A 21738-nucleotide genomic window follows, 5' to 3' on the forward strand; every position below is an offset into this window, starting at 1 on the left:
CTAGTATTAATTCAACTACATTAGTAATATATTGCATATTTTTGATGGCTCAAAGGAAGTATGGGTTTTTAAAATAATTAATTTAAAATAGTTTTATGTCGAATCTAACTAGAAGCACTGAACATGCTGTGGGAAGGAGATTTTTGTACATGTCAAACCACTAGAATGGGATTTCTGTCCATGTTCGAATCCAAACAAGAGCCTCAATCATCCCCTTAATCCGACGCCGTGTGGTTTTGGAATGTCGCAAACGTATTTCTATGTCTCCAGACTCCATTGCATATAAACCCCTGATAACATAAGTAAACTTATACTGTATAAGCATAGTCTGTCATTGGTCTGGGTTTATATCTATGAGTCGTACACCAAAAAGAGCGTAGCTCGCCAAAATATAAAATCTGATTTTTGAAGGTCCTTCAAAATAAGACACAACCCTTCCTTTACCCCTTCACGAGCCTGTACGTGAAAACGTAGTAACATTTGAGGCAAGAAGCTGTAATCCTGAACACAAAATATGCACTGATTGACAACAAAGTAGGCCTATGTATGAAAAAGGTGTTTTTAGGTTATCAAGGTTTGCTTGTGTTGCAAGATTGTTTTGCAAATCAAGGATAATTTCTTCAGAAATTAACTGAGAAGCAGATTTTTTTCTCCATGAAATTTCTTGAACGTACAAAATGTATTCAAACAGTGACTAAGTAATGTAGAAGTTGTTTGTTGTTCGAACGAAATCAGTATATTGAACCCCTTCAGTGAATATTTCATAGTTACCCACCAGCACCCCTGGTTCATCCTGGTCCAATATTTTTTTAGTTAATACAAAAAATCTATTTTAATAAACACTTGTAGATGTAGAACTCTGTACACACCTATATAACACACATATAACTGAATGATGTTCTTTGAGTTTGACCATTAGAATCACAGACAATTTAATACTAGAATGTTCAAACCGCGACGGAATGTTACACCCCAAAGTCCTTCATACGGCATAACTAGCTTGACAACTGCACGAAATGTCCCTTATTATTTTATCTTACAAACTATCCCCCACTTCATTTTCCCACTCCGGGATATATCCCTGCAACTGTAACATTAGCTGGACCGTGACAATTGTCACCACTCCTGGCCTCGACAGTTGTGCAACCTCCGCCTCCGCCGCGTCCACACCATGGTCAGACCCGTGGACACCCGAGTCACCACCACCACGTCCAGGGGGTCGCCTCCCCGAGGGTCTTCGCCCCTACATGTTCATGTCACTGCTTCTCTGCCACACCATCAACATTTACTCTGGTAAGTTCTGCATCGGTCTGGGGTTTTTAAATTTATTTGACGTTTTTTAGTGTACACTATTAGCTTTTTGTTTGAATTAATATATATTAGTTTACTTATTTAGGAAAACTCATTTTTTCATAGAATGTTTTAAGCGTTTAATTGAAGACTGTAATGCACAATAACAGCATGGAGTACCTAAACGTTTCTACAACTTTGGAGTGGGATAGGTGTTTAACCAACATGTAACAATCATCGACTAATAACAAAAAATTAAATAAGAAAACCCTAGTTGTTGAGTCATGAATTTGATTTATCTAATTTAATCGAATTCAGGTTAGACAATGACGTTATTTAGTTGTGGTTTAGTTAAATGTGTAACAGATAACAAAAGCTAGCACTATAAAAATGTGATTATGATGTACTGAAGTCAAGTTGTACTTGCAGTAAAGATGCTCAATAAAAGAATACACTGTGAATCAACACAATTAGTTACCTTTTGACATAGAGAATTTTAAAAACACTCAACCAGAAAACAACATGCTAACTATAAAACTATACTAAACTAAAATGCCCAATTGTCAAGAACAAATATTTGCGCAGATCTGGAGCAATAGCGCAGAACAAAAATTAAATAAGGCACTTAATTGCACCTTTGGCTAGCAACCAATAAGTTGGTCGTTGGTTTTTGAGTATTTAATTTAAATTAATTCCCCTATTTATTTTGGAAATCATGTATAAAGATTCGTATACTGTTTTTAAATTGATCAAGTACTGTATGGGCTGTTCTTAAAAAGTACGTTTTTTAATTTAGGTTGAATCCAGTATAAAATGTATATCTAAATACAATATTTTGGCTAACACTTCTTAAGTTATAGCATTATAACTACTTCATTATAGTGAAACTATACTTACTACTATTTCTGCGATTTTTTGTCTACGGCCAGAAATCTCCATTAACCAAGAACTTAAATTACAATGTAGAAATTGGTAAACTATACCTACAGTATTGTGAAGAAGCAGAAAACAACAAAAAACCAATTATGGTAATATTTTGATCTTATAACAATTAAATTGCTCAACTAGTTGATACTCGTAAGTTGGTCATGTAAATATGCCAATTAAACTTACAAGTTTGCTAAATATTCTACCGTACCTAATCCCAAACAGTAGAAATCACATTAATGATAATAGCTCACATCAATATACATTCTGTAAAACTGGATTGAATTAACGTAGATTAAAAAGGATTTCTTCAAATCTTTGCTGCCAAATCTTAATTACATCAATCAGCAAGATTAGCATATCAATTTGCGAAATTGGTTCTTTAAGGACTTACCACAAAAGGATTTTACAGACAACAGTATTGACACTTATCCATCAATAATAATGGTTATTTGTTTAGAGTTCTCGTAGTATCAACTCGGTATCAACTGTTAAAATATATTTCCTTTTCCCTTCTTGATGCGACAACTGCGCTAAATGTCTTCTACTTCGCTGAATCACAACATAGGTTGACTAACAGTTTTCAAACACGCTATTTTCTTACCGCTGTCTTAAACAACATTATTTCGAAACAACTACTGGTAATTGTATCCAATATTTCAAAACTGTTGATTGTCCTTGGACTTTTGATTGCAGCTATATATTCTACTGTTCATTATACAATATACATACACCCTATTAAAAATCTCCAAATTTTCTGCATTTACCTTTGAGGTGGTTAAAAAATTAAAATACCCAACCATATATTTATAAGTAATTGAACATTTCCTTAAATTGGCTTTCCTATGATATGAGTATGACAATCGATGTTTTCCAAATACAGTGTGTATGTTGTAGGGCCTGTAGAACTGGTCAACAGATATCAGTAAGCACATGCTAACAGACAAAGTACGTATCAATAAACCAATTAATCCCAGAGGTATTAAATATGCATTGATAGAATAAACAGAGATCTCTAGACATTTAGCTCAGTAGCTTAGTAGTTTTATCGTTCGTCACATTAATCAGGGAGTTCCGGTCCTAAATGAACTTTTTGGTTATTTTTACATTTCATAGGTCAGAGAAACCGAATCAAACCTTATCTCAATTTCTGTCTGTCTGTCTGTCTGTCTGTCTGTCTGTCTATCTGTCATTCTCTTGGTAACGCTAAAATACGCACTTTATTACAACTACTCCTCAATAACTATAGCACTGTCCCGCCTGAAACTTATTTTCCAAATACTATACATATATGAGATGGTTTTAGACGTATTTCATCGAATATGAGACAGTTAGATATTTAACAGTAAACCCTTGAAAATCAAGTTTTTGTCGATTTTTGACGTGGAATTTCTGGAAGCCCATGTTAACCTTATGAGAAATGAAATTATTGAATCTTAACAGCTGTTTCAATTAAACAAGTTGGTTCTGTTCTGTGATGTTCAATAGCATTAAAGTTACAAGGATTACCAACAGGGTGCAGCACTAGCACTATTATTTCTTTTACATTTATGACAACAGCTAATTTGCAACCTGGAGGCGAGTGAGCGTAGCGAACGAGCTAACCTGAAGGCAAGTGAGCGTAGCGAACGAGCTAACCTGAAGGAAAGTGAGCGCAGCGAACGAGCTCCAACATACAGGTGAGTGAGCGTAGCGAACGAACTTCAACCAGGACGTGATTGAGCCATGCAAACGAGATCAGATAGTAAAAATAAAAGTAAGCCTACCGTTATAGGATCGACCGGCAGACACAGAGGTAATTTAACCTTTTATTGATTGTCATACCGATCCGGAACAACAAAAAACAACATAAAATGAAGCTATGTATAATAGTTTGGCCAGCATATCTTAAAATATGCAAACCAACTGCTGTTCTTTATATAAGAAGGTTTCAACTGAATATTATAAGATCCCCGTGCGTAGAACGGGTACACAGCTAGTATTGACCTAAAAACACCCACCCTGGAGTATAGTATTATCTATGTAATTTAATCATGTAAGAATAGACCTAATAGACACTGACTATACGAAACCAATTAAAACAAACATAAATTAGTCTACTGTTTTTAACACAATTGCACGATTACGATTAGATATCACTACGTTGAGTATACACGATGTTTATGTATATAATAACCAGTTCTTCTTAGGAAAACCATCTTTAAACAGTTATTCTACCACAGTAAAATCAACCTTTTAAGGAACAGTAGTTTTTCCACTACACTGACTACAGTACTTCGCAACTAGAAGGGATGAGATAAGAAGTAAAATCAGCAGGAAGCACAGTCTATTGACGGTGGAAAGCTATTGACAAACAACTGTACAATTGACCGCTGTCTCCAAACAGCTGATTGTAACACATCTGGCTTATCAGCAGCTGACTCAGCAGATAATCTCGGCTGATCTTGCTGAATTCCAAATTTATTGTACTGATGGTAATAAAAAGGGGGTTCGGGTCTTTGTAGTCTGTATTTACACAACTATGCAGCTAAGTTCTAATTTATTTTTTCTGAGAAATTTAGTGGGGAATAGTAGTTTACGCAACGATTGCGTTAAGTTAATCTTTACGACACGAGTAGAAAATTTAAGGCACGAGCCTTAAAGACTATTAACGCGAGTTGCGTACACTACTTTACCTACGACCGTTTTTTAATTACTAAAAATCTGGTTTTTTATTACTAACAATCACTACTCATAACTTCCTAGAGAGGTTATGTTTTCGTTTATTGTCATTGTCAATGAAAGTGATGCAACGACTTATTGTATAATCAGCTGATTTCATGTAATTACGTGTTTGTAAAACTTTGTTAAATAATACGTTACTTTTTCAGGCAATAGGTTCTGCTAGCAGCATTCTTACCATAAATACTGTATCAGGTACAATTAGGGAAATATTGCATATATTTTTGGACAACTGAATAATATAGTGAAACAGTTAATTTACAGTTAGATCTCAGCATCGAATATGTGGTCCACAACGAGTTGGGTGAAAAAGTGGTTAAGAGGTTTTCAAAATAAACCAGAAGAAAATTTTCATTTATCAATTTAACCTTATTTTGTTTCGTCCATTTAATGAATTGCTGGTATGTAATTGCATATGGTACCTTTGTTTTGATTTTGGTGGCAAAAGATTAGCACAAACAGTTTGTGCTCTTATTTCTAACTCGTCAACATCACTTTCACTAACTGATATTTTAAAATCAACCTTCATTTAACTTCCACCAACTTAGGTTAAGAATACGCGAGTATCAACAGGAACAAGCCGGATCAACAATTAAAATTGTCAACTGATCAGCTGATCAGCTGATTAGTTGACGTTCGAAGTATTACAATTGTACTTCTTTTCTCTCAATCCTTGAACCTCATTGGTCCGTTACCCGTGTTGATATGGGAAAAACTATGCTGATATGAAATTTAAACTATGCTGATATGAAAGTAAACGAAACTTTTCAATTTTAAGAACTGAACTGAAATGGCTACTTCAAAAAACGGTTGTAGGTAAATACTTTATTTTTAAATAGGATATGTAGTAGTTGTAGGATTTTAAAATGGTAAATTATTTGCAATAATAATGATAAATATTCTTTTTATTTTCACGAGGAAACTTAATACATAGTATAAGCTTACTGTAACTCAATGGGGTTGTATAGTATGTCTTGAGAATGATACTCATTACTTCGTTAATAAGAGAAAATTTTAACATAGCATTGTAAGTATAACTACTCCAAACTTAACATTTTTTATACTATAATGGATGGGTATGTCCAAGAACATAATCCTACAAGCTCCGAGTTGCAGGGTTTTAAATTTCCTCCAAAGTTAATCAGTATAAGGCCTACCGCACACGAGAGACTTTTTGTCGGCCGACTATTTAGTCGTAGTCGGGAGTCAAAGTCGGCCCCATAGTGGTAAATCTGAGCGCACACACGGGCCGACCGCAGCAAGACAGTCGGCAGACTGTCTGCAGACAGTCGGGGCAGTTTGGTGCTGACCGATTTTCCCGCCGACTGCTCCCCGACTCAACTGTCGTGTCTTATTGATAAAGGCACGGAGATAAGTTTGAACGCGCACACTGACGACTAAAAAGTCTGTCTGTCTGACAGTCGAGTGCGTTGTTATCATGTGTATTATTATTGTTATTATGATAAGTATTATTATTTGTGTGTTATTGTTATTATTATGGCTTCGACAACCACCAGTGCATGTGTTTTGAGGGACGAGAAAGTTGATAAACTTATCGATGAAGTTGAGGCACGGTCTCCTCTTTATAAAAAGATTTTGAAAGAGTATTTGGTCATAGTAAAAAATACCCCCGCTGCAGCAAACCTGCAGACTAAGTGAATTCCCATTTGTCTGATTTAATTTTTTATTTAATATATTTCAATAAAATTAGGATAAACGAGTACCTAGGTTTGCTGCTACAGGGAGGGTATTCAGGGCGTGTTTTAGTAAAACATTAATACCTGAGTATAAAATAAATATATTTGCAAAGTTTTATCAAAATACATCCACAAACAAGCAAACTACAACAGTTTACTTGTTCTACATATAAATGACATGACAATTTTAACTTTAAATATTTTAGAATTTCCCTGTAACCATTATGATAACAATTAGCATGCTAAATTATTTGTTTTCAAGCTCTGCAAAATGTTTTGTAAAGAAATTGCGGAATATTTTGTTTTTATCGTAAAAAAATGGGAAACCCCCATTTTTACACGATAAAAACCCCATAAACCCCCGTTCCCATTAGTCTTGCTGGTTTGCGAACTCATTCGAATAAAATACATGTAGATTTACATGTTTGTACCAAATTTCATCAAAATCGGATAATTTTGTTCGAGTTATCTTGCTAACAGACAAATATATATATGTGTGTATGTGAATTTGAACGGATAGTGTTTTTGGCCTCCGGGGACATCAAAACTAAAAGGTAAATCGGTCCGGGACCAGGTCTCACCATGAGACCTACGGTTACAGCTTCTTCCCTAAAAGTTATGGGATGAGGTATTTGAAGCCGGGGTATTAACAATTGGTCAAAAAATCAACACTCATTAATGAGTACATGAAAAATGTGTCCGGATATTTCCTAAAATCCAAGTATAGAGGTAAATCTGGCCTTTCAAGGTTCTCGGACTATAAATTGGATGCACCCAGTATTTTCTCTTAAGTTTTCTTGCACGAAATCTTGTCAGTGACGCACATATATATGACAGCGGTTTCTGTCATATACATCCTTTTGACACTCGAAAGACGACTAAACAGTCGTGTCGTGTGCGCACCCATAGTCAACGACCAAACAGTCTTGACGACTTTTCGATTGTCCCCCCGACTCCAGCCAGACAGATGGCCAACAGTCGGCCGACAAAAAGTCTCTCGTGTGCGGTAGGCCTTACATAAAATCTTTGACGTATAAATAGAACTATTTTGAAATAACACTAGGGAATGTTTAACTATAGTTTATGTCATTACTTCATTTCCCTTATTCTACTATCTGTAATTTGACGATTGTATTTATTGTTTGCAGCCTCGGGACCTCTCGCCCTGTCTGTTGTTCCCAGAGGCTCTTGTCCTCTTTGCTGTTCCGCAGACTTACGCCGAGACGTGTCCTTCCTACTCTTTACAAGGTAATCGATACCTAAAAGTGTGTCTGGGTAGCTGAGTGGAGGTCGCCGGACTCTGGAGAAAATTCAGTAGCATTTTGGTGGTTCGAAACTCAGCCCCACTTTTCTTGGTCATTAAGCTTTAATCCTAGCTACACACACACACACAATTATTGTTCTAAGCCAGTAACTAATATTTACTATACAAGGCGTTTTACATCCACCCTTAATTGATATTTGGATTAAAATATTGGCCCAGTTTAGTCCACATCTTAATTGGTAACTATTTCTAAACTAAATCCCTAATACAAACGTTGAGTTAGTCATAGGGAATCAACAAACGTTTTTACCTTTGTTTGTCTGTTAAAAGATGTTTTCGGAAATATTTTTTGACACCTATAGTGGTGCTTATTACGATTTTAGGTGTTAATTCTATTCTTATAGTTATGTAAAAATGAACGAATATCAGTATTTAATTACCTGATTCTAATGAAGACATATCAAAATAAACCATTGCTTGTGGCTAAAAGGGTGAATGAAAATCATTTAGAGAAGCTGCATTACATTTAATTCAAAACAAAAAATCAAGAGGAATAAGAATGCCATTGTCTCACGCAATACGTATACAAAATATTTACTTAATGCGTTTTAGCGAAGAACGTTTTTGGGTAACCAGTTATCTTTTAATCTGAATAGTGAAAGTACAAAGTGTCATTTGTGCAAGTCACTATTTTAGATTCTGCCACTTCAGTCCCTTCGTTTTGAGTATAGATAACAAAGTAAGATAAAACGAGAAAGTACCAAATTCAGATTCTACGTTCTCTTTACATCCATTCATTTGTCCCCACAATACTGTATTCGACCTTGCTTTGAGAGAAATCTCACTTTCTTTTACAAGCTTCAACAAATCCCCTTTGGGATTTAAAATGCGTTAATTTTTTGTCTTGAAAACCAAATTAATCATTCAGAGGTGATAATTTTAATTGTGAGTTTCAAGATGTTAAAACACTCGTTTGGGAGACTCGTAACACGCCCATACGAAATGCCGTAATATATAACATATAATTTCAAAGTTGCTAAAATATAAAGCTCCAATATTAATATTGTGCAAACAATCATTTACTGAAAAGCTAGCAAATGAAACCCAGAGGAACAAACTTACGATTTCCTGTTTACTGGAAAACCCCCTTTTTCTCATCTTTCAGGTTTAACTAACTACAACAAAGAGTATTAGTCCATGGAAATATGTATTACCGTTTTTTAAGCTAACCCAGGTGTTTAGGGTTTTTAAAACAAAATACTGCATGACTACCCGCTTCATAGATAGTATTAAAACTTTGTACGATTGCTCGTGACATCTTCAGGTCCAACCCCCATCACGGCCAGCGTCTGTACATTGACGGCTACCGTGAGTTGTCCAGATCGTTCCTTAGACGGAACTCCTCCACTGTCTTCTACATCCACGGGTTCACCGAGACATCGCGAAGTCGCAGCTCTCAGACCATCAAAACTGGTAAGTGGCGAAGTTCTGAGAAAAATTGTGCTTTTCATTGGGATGTTAATTAATTTATCTCTACTGCTATTTTATGTTTCATTAGAATTTTGGATTCTACTTGTGTTTCTTTCGTCAGACGATTCGTCGTCGGACGTTTTTACGATTTTTGTACGGCACGGTGTGGTCCAAATCCTGGTGTTGAGCCATTTAACATCAAACTTTTGTTGAGAAAATCAAAAATTCATTGTCCAATGACGAATGACATCTTAGTTGAGAAACGATCTGCTAACCATCCATGGTCTCAGATTTAAAAGACGACTGTAATCATTTGACTACTCATACCATAAATATGTAATGGTTTTAGATCATCGGGTATTCTTAAAGCTTATTCCTTAAAGTATAGATTTCTGGTAAATTTGGGGGGAAATACGTAATGTAGTATTCCCAATGTTTTTATACATCGATAGGCTATGTTGTTTCTAAAACATTTTGTTTCTGTCACACTTCGAGATTCGAATAGTAAAATGATTGCGTTACAATAGTTGGATAACAATTTTGACTTTAAACTTCTTTAAATTAAGAAATAAAATCGTGCTAAAGACAAGAAATCGGAGTTTAATGCTGCATGAAGTAGTACCAAAAAACAGCATGTCAACCTAAAGTAGGTAACAATTAGTAAATATTACAAGAAATTAAAAAAATGTATTGAGCGTTACAAGCCATCTATATTACCGTCTTGTATGTGATTATGGTAAAAGCGTAAATAGGATGGTTTTACTTTTGAGGGTTTATAGCTATAGCTATACTTTATTCAACCAAAAATTAAAAATTACAGCACTCATGTGTTTCTATTAAAATTAAATTTTGAAATGTGATTAACAAAACATATGTAGTATAACGTTTACTATACAATTGACAGTACCTCAATGTAGTCATAACACAAAACCAAATATTTAAATGAAAATGCCCTGATTTAGAAAGATAATTCAATAAAATTGTTTATTCATTGCAATATGTAACTGATGACAGAGTTTTGAAAGTAGCAATCTTTTATTACAATCTGTACAACTTGTCATTACATAACGACAATGTACATTACAAATGTGACATTGGATCTGCGGGATCTCACGCAATCACAAACACAATAATGAAATGATTAATTTACAAGCAATGAAATGGCGATTTGCAATCATTTGTATTTTCAAACGTACTTTGTGTATTATTTATTTGATCAGTTATTATGTTAATTTGAGTTAAAATGTTCATTTCCTAAACTTTCCGGATTCACTTTGACAATAATTATCTATTAATTCAATTCTGAAAGCATAAGTTTGTCAACCAGAGCAAATGTTGTAAAGTCTGGCTGTTGACTAACTCTCTTTTGACTGAAACAAGCAAAGTTAACAATAATGTGTTAAGTTTACACAACAATAATGATTGAAGGAAAAAGTGTTCAGTGTGCTCGTGCTCACCTGACAAAAGTTACCGGTCCGATCCTGAGAAAAATCAATAGTTTGATAGTTAAAAACTGGGCCCATATTATGTCCTTGATCTTTGGGCTTTTCTGAGCTGCAACCACGAATACTGTATTCGTGGGTACAACTTAGGCACTTAATCACTGGTCCCACTTAAGGTCACTTAATCAATGGTCTAGGCTGAAGAAACAGGTGACATTAGTTAATAACGAAGCTACGGATCTTTCACTACATCCTACACTCATCAAATTAGCTTTAAATTAGCAGCTCTCCGAAGCATGTAACTCTTGAACAAAGCAATTTAGAACTGATGACAGTAGGCCTACTGTAAAAACCTTCAGTTGAATTATGCATATATTTGGTGTTGTTGTCTCAAATAATGATAACACCCAGTTTTCTGGTTGTTTATCCATGCTCTGCTCCTTTCCTCAGCGTTTCTACAGAGGGGTGACTACAACGTGATCCTGGTGGATTGGTCACCCCTATCCGCTGCTCCGTGGTACCGCCCGGCCGCCCAGAACGCCCGCCCCGTAGGTCTGCACCTTGCGAGGTTCGTGCACTTCCTCCACCGCAGCGCCGTCCCCGTCCACCACATGCACGTCGTGGGCTTCAGTCTGGGGGCCGAGGTGGCGGGGTTTGCAGGCAAAGCGCTGCATGACCTGCGACTACCGAGGATCACGGGTGAGAGGGTTGGAGGAGTTTTCAGTTGTTAAAATAAAGATTTGCTACTTGTTTGAAATTGATTGCGTTGAATACATCATAATTCCAAAGTTCAAATTGTATTTTTATGATAAACATCTGTGTTATATTTCGACCGTCATCATCTATGTCATTCTCTATGTTCCATTCCTCACACCAACGATTGCAATCACTGATCTTGTTTCGAAATAAATCTTCCCGTAATCATTTGCATCAATTTTGATGATTTTTCCACTGTCAAGTAGTCACTATACAAATTGGTACTTAAAAGTATTGAATCCACTTTATTCCTACTGTATTAAGATACTTAATTCATTTACATTTATTCACATCCATTAAAACTCGTACTTAACTTAACACAAACATATATGGTTTAGGAATTCGATGAAGATGGTAATAATGGAAAGAATGTCAACACAAGTGCATGCTGTAACCGCAACTAATTGCAGATTCCCTCTTTTCCCTAGTTTATAAATCTGTTCTGATGCAATACTTCCTTGTCAACATCCTGAATTTTTTCCTCACTGGTAGGCATGGTAAAGTTTACAAAAGGATGTGTGATTTTAAGTTGCAAAAAATACAATCCTAAATTTTAATTTCCCACTGACGTCAGGTCTGGACCCGGCCTACCCACTCTATCGCATGGCAGGGTGGAGAGGTCACCTGACCGCTACGGACGCCAGGTTTGTGGACGTCATCCACACGGACGGAGGAGTATTCGGGTTCCGGAGACCCCTCGGACACGTGGACTTCTACCCCAACGGCGGCATCCCCTTCCAGCCGGGGTGTACCTTCATAGAACTACTGGGCAAGATGAACCTCCGGGGCTATGGTGAGACTCCATACTAGAGATTTATATCTACTGCTGTGATGCAATCTTCAAAATCAATCCTACAGCAATTTCTCACTACAACTATTATTGATGATTACAATAAATTCTTCATATTCTACTATGGTAATGTTAAACGTTACTCGTGATGAAGTGTGAAGGGATTACAGTATAGATTTACTTATTTTCAACATACCACTTTTACACTTAGCATTTCAATCATTAAATACATACGCCTTTTTTTAGATCGTCTGTTATTGAAAATACGAATATGACTCTTTTTACCAGGCATCATAGAATATACATAGTGAAGATGTGTTGAAGATGCGTGTTCCACTCGTATCTTGTAGTCGAATAGACACAGTAAAATTACCGATTTATTATTATATTTTTCCATAATTGCGCTTAATATCCTGGGTACAGCTAGCACTCTCCTAACATTCTATCATGGTTTCCTAGTACCCATTTCACCTTTTTCATTTTGCCTGACTAAAAATTGATTCCTAAAACTTTTAAACGTGTCTTGGCCTTTTCCTACTTCGTTCTCAACGTCGCTCACTGTTCCTCCTAAATCACTCCTAACTTACTTCCTACTTGATTAACATACTCGTTTTGTCAATAATGCTCCGTGTTTCAGTTGCCTGTAGTCACAACCGAGCATGGGCTTACTTCGCCGAGTCTATTTTGGATCCTTTCGCCTTCCCAGCTGTCCGTTGTCCGTCCTTCGGGTCGTACAAGATGGGCATGTGCCACCACGGACCTCCACTACAGTATATGGGGGTGGCTGCTGATCCAAGGTACTCGCCCTCAGTGCTAGTGTTAAAAAATGCCAACTAGTATTTTCAGAGGGAGGGAATTTTTCCTTGAATCAGCCACTTACTAATCTCACTGGAAACCATTTAATAGGACTGTCATTATGTCTAATTTGGGCGACGCTATATTTTACTTACTTGGCCAATTAAGAACGATAAATTTGAATACAGGGCGAGGCAATGAAAGCGCCCCAATTTATAAATAGTACAAACTCAATAATATTCGCCCTATATAATATAAATAAATAGCACACCAAAACACAGCATAACTTTTGCCATTTTAACTTAACGAAGTCGTTTATTCCATTTCTTGAAAACAAAAACCTGCAAGTGACGTACTTGTCCTACTTAACATTCTTTTTTAGTCCCTTGAAAACTCCTTTAAATACTCCTCCAGCATTTCGTCGGGAATCACTTTAGTTTTGGACAGTACTAGCTTCGGTTCGAGCGAATCTGTGGGGCGACTTTGAAAAACCTCGAACTTCAGAGTAAAGTAGCTTATCAGAACCCCCCCCCCCCCCCCAAAAAAAAGAGCGTAAAGCTTTCAACACAAAAAGCTTCCTGGCAAATCTCTTTGGACTTCGAGTTACTGCGACTCGCACTCTTTCAACATTTGCTGGTGTACAAAGAGTTTTGCGGCACCCACCGATTATTTTTAAAGTTTAAGCTGTTATCCTAAATAATTTTACCCAGTTTACTATTGTTTTCCAATCTGGAACAGCGATTGGAATTGGATTCATGTTGATTGGATTGGAATTGGAATTTGAATTCATGTTGTCCAAGGATGGAATGTGGTCCAAACAATCTCTGGGCTTTCGCACAAGAATCACTACTGTACTTTAAAAATAGATTTCCACACCAAAATCTCAGTGTTAATAGCCTCGGGCATAATGTTTACTAAAATGGCATTGTTTAACTGACGTTATAAGGACAGATTTTCATTCATTGTTGCTTTACTTATAGTGAGACAACGAAAGGAAATTGGGGGGCTCTTCTTGCCTCACCCTCTAAAAATTATACTTCAGATCGGACCTTTATACGTATTGAATCGTATTGTACTCATTTAAATGTAAACAGCTTTAACAATAATGGGCACCTTAACTACAATCAAATAAATCATCAGACCTTAAAATTGTTATGGGGTTGCTCCAGATTTTAAAGATAAAAATCAACCCAACGTGAAAGGGTAATTCACCTAGTATCTAAAACGGTGAAATAAAAGTTTGCACAGATTGCTCAGATAAATGTTCAACACTTTAACTAGGTACTTGACTATAAGTACTACAGTATGTATTTAACCGTCTATTTTGACTCAATAAACCCTTAGTTGGATTTAAATCCATGTACTTTCGTTTTTCGTGTACGTAAGAGAATATATTATGAATACATTACTTATCTGGGTTCACTTAAACAATGACATATTTTACGTGAAATTGTACTACTTAATTAATTTTGTCTATGGTACAAATTGTATAAATTGTATACAAACAATTTAAAAAATAAGGTTTGCTCATTCGAATTTTTACAAGACATGCCCTTCAAGATATATCCTTCCAACAATACTTGGTCTTAAATCATTTTTTATATTTGTTGTGTAAGCGATTTGAGTTAAAATGCAAGTAATTTTTCGGACGTTCAACCCATTGCTCTCTCTCACCTCACACCTCTCCCCACACTTCCCCCACAAATAGTTCTGGTGACTGATGATACAACGTAATCATCTCCAATGGAGTTTGATTGATTATTTCAAGCATTCCTTGCTACAAGTAATTTACCATATTTTGTCATGTAGATTAATTGACGAGACTTAGATCAATACTGTTTAATTAGGGCTAAAAAGTATGTAGCAATAGTTATATTCGTAAATCCAAGAAACACACAATTTTATGAAATAAAATGTTACTATATTTTTTAAATTTCTGTTTCAGACAAGAGGGGAAGTTTTACCTGAGCACGAGGGATGAACCACCCTACAGTTTGAGAAAAGTTAGGTGGAAGGGATGAATGTTAAATATCTCGTAAAACTACTGTCTTTCAATTGTATTTTAAATAAGTGATTTTTTTAACTACTTTTTAACTATACTCCATTCTTTACTATCGTATTCATTTCAATCCTACATCCTTTGGATCAGTTTATAGTTGTGGAAAACCTAGTTTTATCTACCAACCGACATAAATTATTTGAAGAAATAACAAAGACATTGCTGATCATGATTAATATTTCCGAGGATACAAATTTATTTCCTTTTTGTGTTCTTGTTCTTATTTCATAAATTGATAAACTATCCAATTTATGAAGATATCGCCAAAAAATAACTACGAAATCGACCATTTACTTTTGCTGGAGTGCATTGGAAATTAACTAATCCTAATAAGTCCTTAACGTTAACTCCTTTCAAGGACTTCATCGGTAGATTATCAGTATAGTATTGTGTTTATTGCAGTTTTTACAGTTAAACGTCGTAAATTAAGGATTTGATTATGCAAAAAATTAATTATCTATGACCATAGGGTAACTAAATTCAGTAACTGATTCCACCAAATGTTTTAATCGTAATACATTACTATTGTTGTATTTTATTTTCAGTTTTATTTGTGATACAATTGATATTATTTACGGCTTCAGAATTATCTAATTGAATATATGGAGTGTACATTAAGATATTAATAAAATAACTTTTTTACAAATTATTTTAAATGTAGACGATAATTTGTATCAAATTAAGTAAGTTAAATGTTCCTCATATTTAAATGGTAAAATTATGTAAATTAATGTGTATCAAACACTTAAAAAGACTTATTTGTAAAAAAATACAAACGCATGTTTAAAAACAGTGTTATCAATAGTATAAAATACTATGCAATCACGTTCTCATGCTCAGATGGTTTGTATTAGGATCTCGCTACACTGAGGAAATCACACTTGTGTTGAACTATAAAGGAATTTGCCGCGCGAAAGTGCTAAAGAGCGGCGTCGGGCCATTTGATGTGGCTCAGCAGCTGGTTTAGTGGAGGGGGTAGCTTGTGACGTCACATAAGTAGGGGTGGCGGTGGGGGAGGGGTACATCTCCGCAACATGGTGCAGCCTCCCCTCTGGACGCGTGCCATGTACACCATAACCTCCCATAAACGTATATTGATTGTACTAGTCGCGTAAAACAGCATACCTACTAATATTATAGCCTAAGTGAGAGAGTTTGGATGTATGGGTGTTTGTGACAAGTAAACGCAAAAAATACTAAACCTACAGGGTTAAAAATTGGTATGATGATAGCTCATATTCCCGATTGACATAAAAACATATTCTTCTCAAAAATCCTTTCGGGCTCCGCCCCAGTGGCTCTGAAATTTCCCATGTCAACCTTATGACTATTCATACCTGGGGACCAAGCTTTGCTCGGGGAAAACCATTAGTTTACTTAAATATTATAGGATTGGAAAATTACTCCACGAGACCGAAGTCTTGAGTGTTGAGAAGAGTCATTTGCCACTCAGAACAGAGTCACTAACACAAGCTGACAACACAGGTCTAGGCTCTTATTAGACGAGGCAGCCAAGTTGCGCAACCAGCCGGGCAGCCAGTCGCCTGTCTGGCTGCCTAGCGTAGCAACCAGTAGAGCAGCCAGTAGAGCAGCCACAGGGCAGCCACAAAATTACCAACTAGGCCAGTCTCTTGTTGACAGTGGAACAGTGTTGGTGGAACAGTTCTGTTGGGGAGAGACGCTGTCAGAATGCGAGATGAATATTTGCTTCTTCTGCTACTCATAAAAAAGAGAAGATGAAGGAGGAGGAGAATGCATATACATCCTATTCTTTCATCAAGAACAGAAAAAGGATTATATTACACCAATTACACAATTATATTACAAGAATACTGAGGAAAACAACGCACAATGATGTGACCGGCAGAGATGAACGCACTTCCACGAGTGATGATCTACTATACTGATTGTGGCAGCGGGCGACTGGCTGCCCAGTGTAATAAGATCCGTAAGCTACACAGGAGCGCGACCAGACCGAGCAGCCAGTGGTTGCCTGTGCGGTCGCCGGGCTCGGCAACCAGCAACTGCGCAACTGGCTGCCCTCGTGTAATAAGCTCCATAAGAACCAATGCCCAGTGACTTGCTGGACGACTGGCTGCCGGGCTGGTTGCGCAACTTGGCTGCCTCGTCTAATAAGGGCCTAAATACACAATGTTTTGGCTACCTCCTTCCATAGCTCACATTTATCCATTTTCAGGTGTTCATCAGAATCTGACATAGACATGTTGTAAGTTAATGCTTACGCCTGTGGCACGTTCTACACCTTATGTAAGGGTAGGTTATGTAGGGGTGTAAAATCCAAACCCTCTTGTTACCATTTAACATTGACCTTTTGTTTGATAGAATTGATAGTCAGGATAGCTCAATAAAAATGGCATCTGGGTCCAGTAACTATCTCGCTTGGCATGAAACCTTACCTTTATATTTGAAGGCGAACATTCTAACCACTTGGCTACACAAACAATTTAAAAATAATAAAACCAACATGAAAAAATAAAATTGTGGAATTCTCATATAGGCCTACAGACAAAATAAGTTACTAACATCTAACTGTATTGTATTAAAACATTGCTTTTGTGAGTTGACGCACTGTTGTTAACTCCATATTACGTTGTACCTCTAAAACACTATAAGATACTAACGCTATGTACAGAACATTTAATAACATTAGAATGTTATAATAGGGGCTGAAGCATTCTGGAAAATTTATTTGAAACGTTACATAAAAAAGATGTAGGCCTAACTTGTTATGAACAGATCTAGTGATATTTGTAATATGGGTTGTAAGTTTAAGCATAGTTCGTAAATTTGTTCCATATGGTATTATTATCTGATAAGGTTTGCATAAAGGAGTGTTTCTAGAAAATTGGGTTATTACAAAATGTAGGTGCGAGTAATTGAACAATAACTTGGTGATGCTCAAAGTACAGAATATCCTAAAACAGTGAAATTGTTTATTGTACAGTGAAAATACTAGACATCTGTTCAGTCATAAAATTGGAATTATTATTAGTTTTAATGATTTCATATTTTATACACATAATTATAAAAATCCTTTTCACCCAAGCTTAGGGCGTAATATTACCAATTGATCGGGCAAAACTTTTCTGACGTATATTTCATACAGTGGCAAGCATACTCTATCAAAAATACGTCATTGAATTTTAAATCTGTCTAACTTTTCATTATTGTATATTATTACTCACGTTATTATGAAAATATTATGAAAATTAATATTCTCTAACGCCAACAATGCCAAGATATGCCAACACTTTATTCAGTAATCAAAACAGCGTGTTTGAATATATTTGATAGCAATTTTAAACGACCACGCACGACATTCCAGATTCAGTTAAACATTTTGCCAGTGGGTTGTCCAGCTTACAGTGCCTTGTAAACAAGTTGCGACCTAATTTTTCAGTCACGCAAATACTGCCGCCATGTCATGTAAGATTATACAGTGCACTAGAATCTTTCTTTTAACACCAGCAGTGACAGGTAGCATACATTTTTTTTTCATAGACAGAATTCAATCATACGTTCAAGCTCTCTGTACGATTTCAATAACGTAAATTGTGTATATCTACTTTATAACGTGTAATTCTTGTGTGGAAGGATACACAAATAACTAACCTGTATTAATATGATAGGTGTAAAATACATTCCTATTCTCCGTTCGGTTGTTTTAGCTTTGAAGCAAATGAGATTTTTAAATGCAATACAAATTTAAACCGTATTTCAAACCTTAACATACGACATACCATATTAAACCATTCTACCAGAAGCAAGGACACTTTGCGGTAGTGTATGTCATTAAATAGTAACGTGTACACATGGTTTTCACATTGTTTATAGAAATAAATAATCTATTAGCTTCCCTGTACGTAGCAATGATGTATAAGCGGAAAATTACAGGCCTTGAAAACTTCTAGTTTTATCAATTATCACTTTCGAGTGCTGCATAATTTATGTAATGAATGTAATTGTTATTTTAATACCATCGACTAATTTCCTATAACAATATAGTCAAAGGTAAAATGCCTAAGGGAATATGTTTTATCTATCCATGAACTTATGTCATAGGTGTTAGTTGTGCATAATATTTCTACTGAATGTGTTATTGAGAGAGAGTAAGAAAAGTAGGATGAATTTCAGAAATCGCAAATGTACACATAATTTCCTACATAAGCTGTATACAAATGTATACATAAGCCTCACATGGTAACATTGAAAACCCGGAGACTACAATACATTGTTTGAAATACGTAATTGAAATTAAATGAAATGAAATGAAATGAAAAATGTCTTTATTTAAGAGGCGAAGTTAGGACTAGCAAGTCCTCTCTACCACTTAACCTCTAATTGAAATAGAAGCAACCACTAGGGATTTAGTAAAAGTTGTATTTTTGCATTGTCCACCAAAGATTAACGAAAAACACAATTCTTGGTATACCAACTGTTGTTACACGTTCAATTGTGTTGATATGTATAAACATGCATATTAAGCACTGGCACTGACGTGTGTAACATATAGCAAGTTACTACATAGAGTTAATACAAATTCAGCTCGCCACATGTGTGTTGGTGTGTGGAGTGTGGAGTGTAGGGCAGCGAGCAGTTGAGGTTTTGTAACAAATTACCCTCTTTACCACATTCCACCACATTTTACCCTCTCGTGTATCTTCTGAACGTTGATGATCCTCCACACATGTTCACTACTGTAGTTGATGGAGTTGTGGGTGTCAATTCTCATTACTTGGTTTTAAGTTTTTAGTCGACTAAAACAACGACCTCATTTCACATCGCTTGGTAGAGTTTATTTTAAAATATTTCCTATTCATTCTGAATCATTTAAGTAAATGTTCTACAACATTTCCCAATTTTTGCATACGCTAATAGATCAAGTTATTTGGAAATCTTTTATTTTAACTCAAGCACCAAAATTGCATAAGGTAACACGACATAATTGTCTACTCTTTAGGATAAAGAGAGTCCATGCTAAAATGATGCTTTTGTATAACCTACGGTGTGTTGTTGTATGACCTGTGTGTATCCACAATTCAAAAATATCAACTCATCAGTAGTGCAGGACAACGTATATTTATAAGAGTATTTGATAACATTGTTAACATATTAGAGTTGATTTGTTCTAGTTTGTTTTCTGTTCTTCTTTACTATCCTATACATAATGATTCTATACATTTAAATCCACCACTGTAGCCAATACCCATACTACATCTGAGAAGAAATGTATAATTATTTACCGAAATACATAAGATATCAGGAAAAAAATCTAACAAAGAATAATTGCAAAAATGTTTTCTATAGACTTTAATACGTTATAGCTTAGATCTATATAATTGAATACCTAAATGCTTATCAATGAATACATAAATGGGCCATATTATAATACCCCACCATGATCAACATGCATACAAAATGATTAAACCAGAAATTATACCAAATAATCAATACAACCCAAATATGCAATAGGTTTCATAACATGCCTATAGATACATAGCTCTCTTTCAGTTTGTGGACAAAAACTCTCTGGTCCAATGAATAGGTAAGCAATTATATTGATTCATAAAATTATTCGTCTTTAAATATTTCAGAGTGGTGAAAGCACTTAAGGGAAAGCTGGTAAGAGGGTTGGGGGGAGGTGGGGCAAGAGATGGTTGTAAATTCGACACCAAGGTGGCCTGGTTTTATTAAGCTCCTCAATATTTGGGGCGTACAAATCACCAGAACGACCATGCCTAACTCTTTCACACTTGGAGTCTTGTTTCTTATAGATAAAACCTCCTAGTAACTTCCAAATCAGTGAAACTAGATTGGAGAAAAAAATGTAATGACATGGCGTGATTACAAACACACAGAAGATTGTTATTACTATTTATTTTGTCGCCTGGGACTAAGTATTGTTAATGAAATGTATATTTGGAATCGAATAAGAAGTTGAGATACATTATTACAAAATAGTCCAAGTACTAATGAATTTTAAGGTTTATAAGGTTTGTAAAGTGTATCAGCTTCTTAAACAACAACAATATTCTACCCTTCAGGGCTATGTTACCAGTGTAGACAAAAAATTTGTTACTGTATTCATAAAATAAATTATCCGTGGTAAGGTTGTCTTTGAGCACTCACCAACATTTACTTACACACGTTTTTCCGAACTCTAATTTTCTTCCTATTCACTTGATTACATTAAATAATTCGTGATCTTTGTAAAAAACCTATTCCATATTATTTAAAAAACACAAATTTTACAAAAGCTTACTCCCTTTACCCAATCCTAAAACCGGTATCGTTACAAAAGAGAACAGCACTTCAATCACATTCCAAATATCAAATTTACTGCAAAGAATGAACGAACGAAATTATCTTTCCTATAAATAGAGACTTTATTTCTCCAACGGGGAATCTGCGGAACATTTACCACATAAACATCGACAGATTGGTCGGTGTACTGGGACTGTTAAACTGTCCTGGCCATCAAAGACCAATAACTCATCCAAAGGCTA

At 35.6% G+C, this 21738-nt stretch overlaps 1 protein-coding gene across 1 annotated transcript; it reads left to right on the plus strand.

Annotated features, from left to right (window-relative positions):
* The first annotated feature begins 1016 nt into the window (after window positions 1-1016).
* On the plus strand, window positions 1017-15173 carry LOC128982436 (phospholipase A1-like). The gene is made up of 7 exons (XM_054401395.1): window positions 1017-1293; window positions 7784-7883; window positions 9224-9372; window positions 11262-11510; window positions 12142-12360; window positions 12977-13154; window positions 15098-15173. The coding sequence occupies exons 1-7, from the start codon at window positions 1017-1019 to the stop codon at window positions 15171-15173; spliced, it is 1248 nt and encodes a 415-aa protein (XP_054257370.1).
* The last annotated feature ends 6565 nt before the right edge of the window (window positions 15174-21738 follow it).

This window comes from Macrosteles quadrilineatus, unplaced genomic scaffold, assembly GCF_028750875.1.
Source record: "Macrosteles quadrilineatus isolate MER2022 unplaced genomic scaffold, UCM_ALF_1.0 Scaffold_335__1_contigs__length_96502, whole genome shotgun sequence".
NCBI classification, from domain to species: Eukaryota; Metazoa; Arthropoda; class Insecta; order Hemiptera; family Cicadellidae; genus Macrosteles; species Macrosteles quadrilineatus.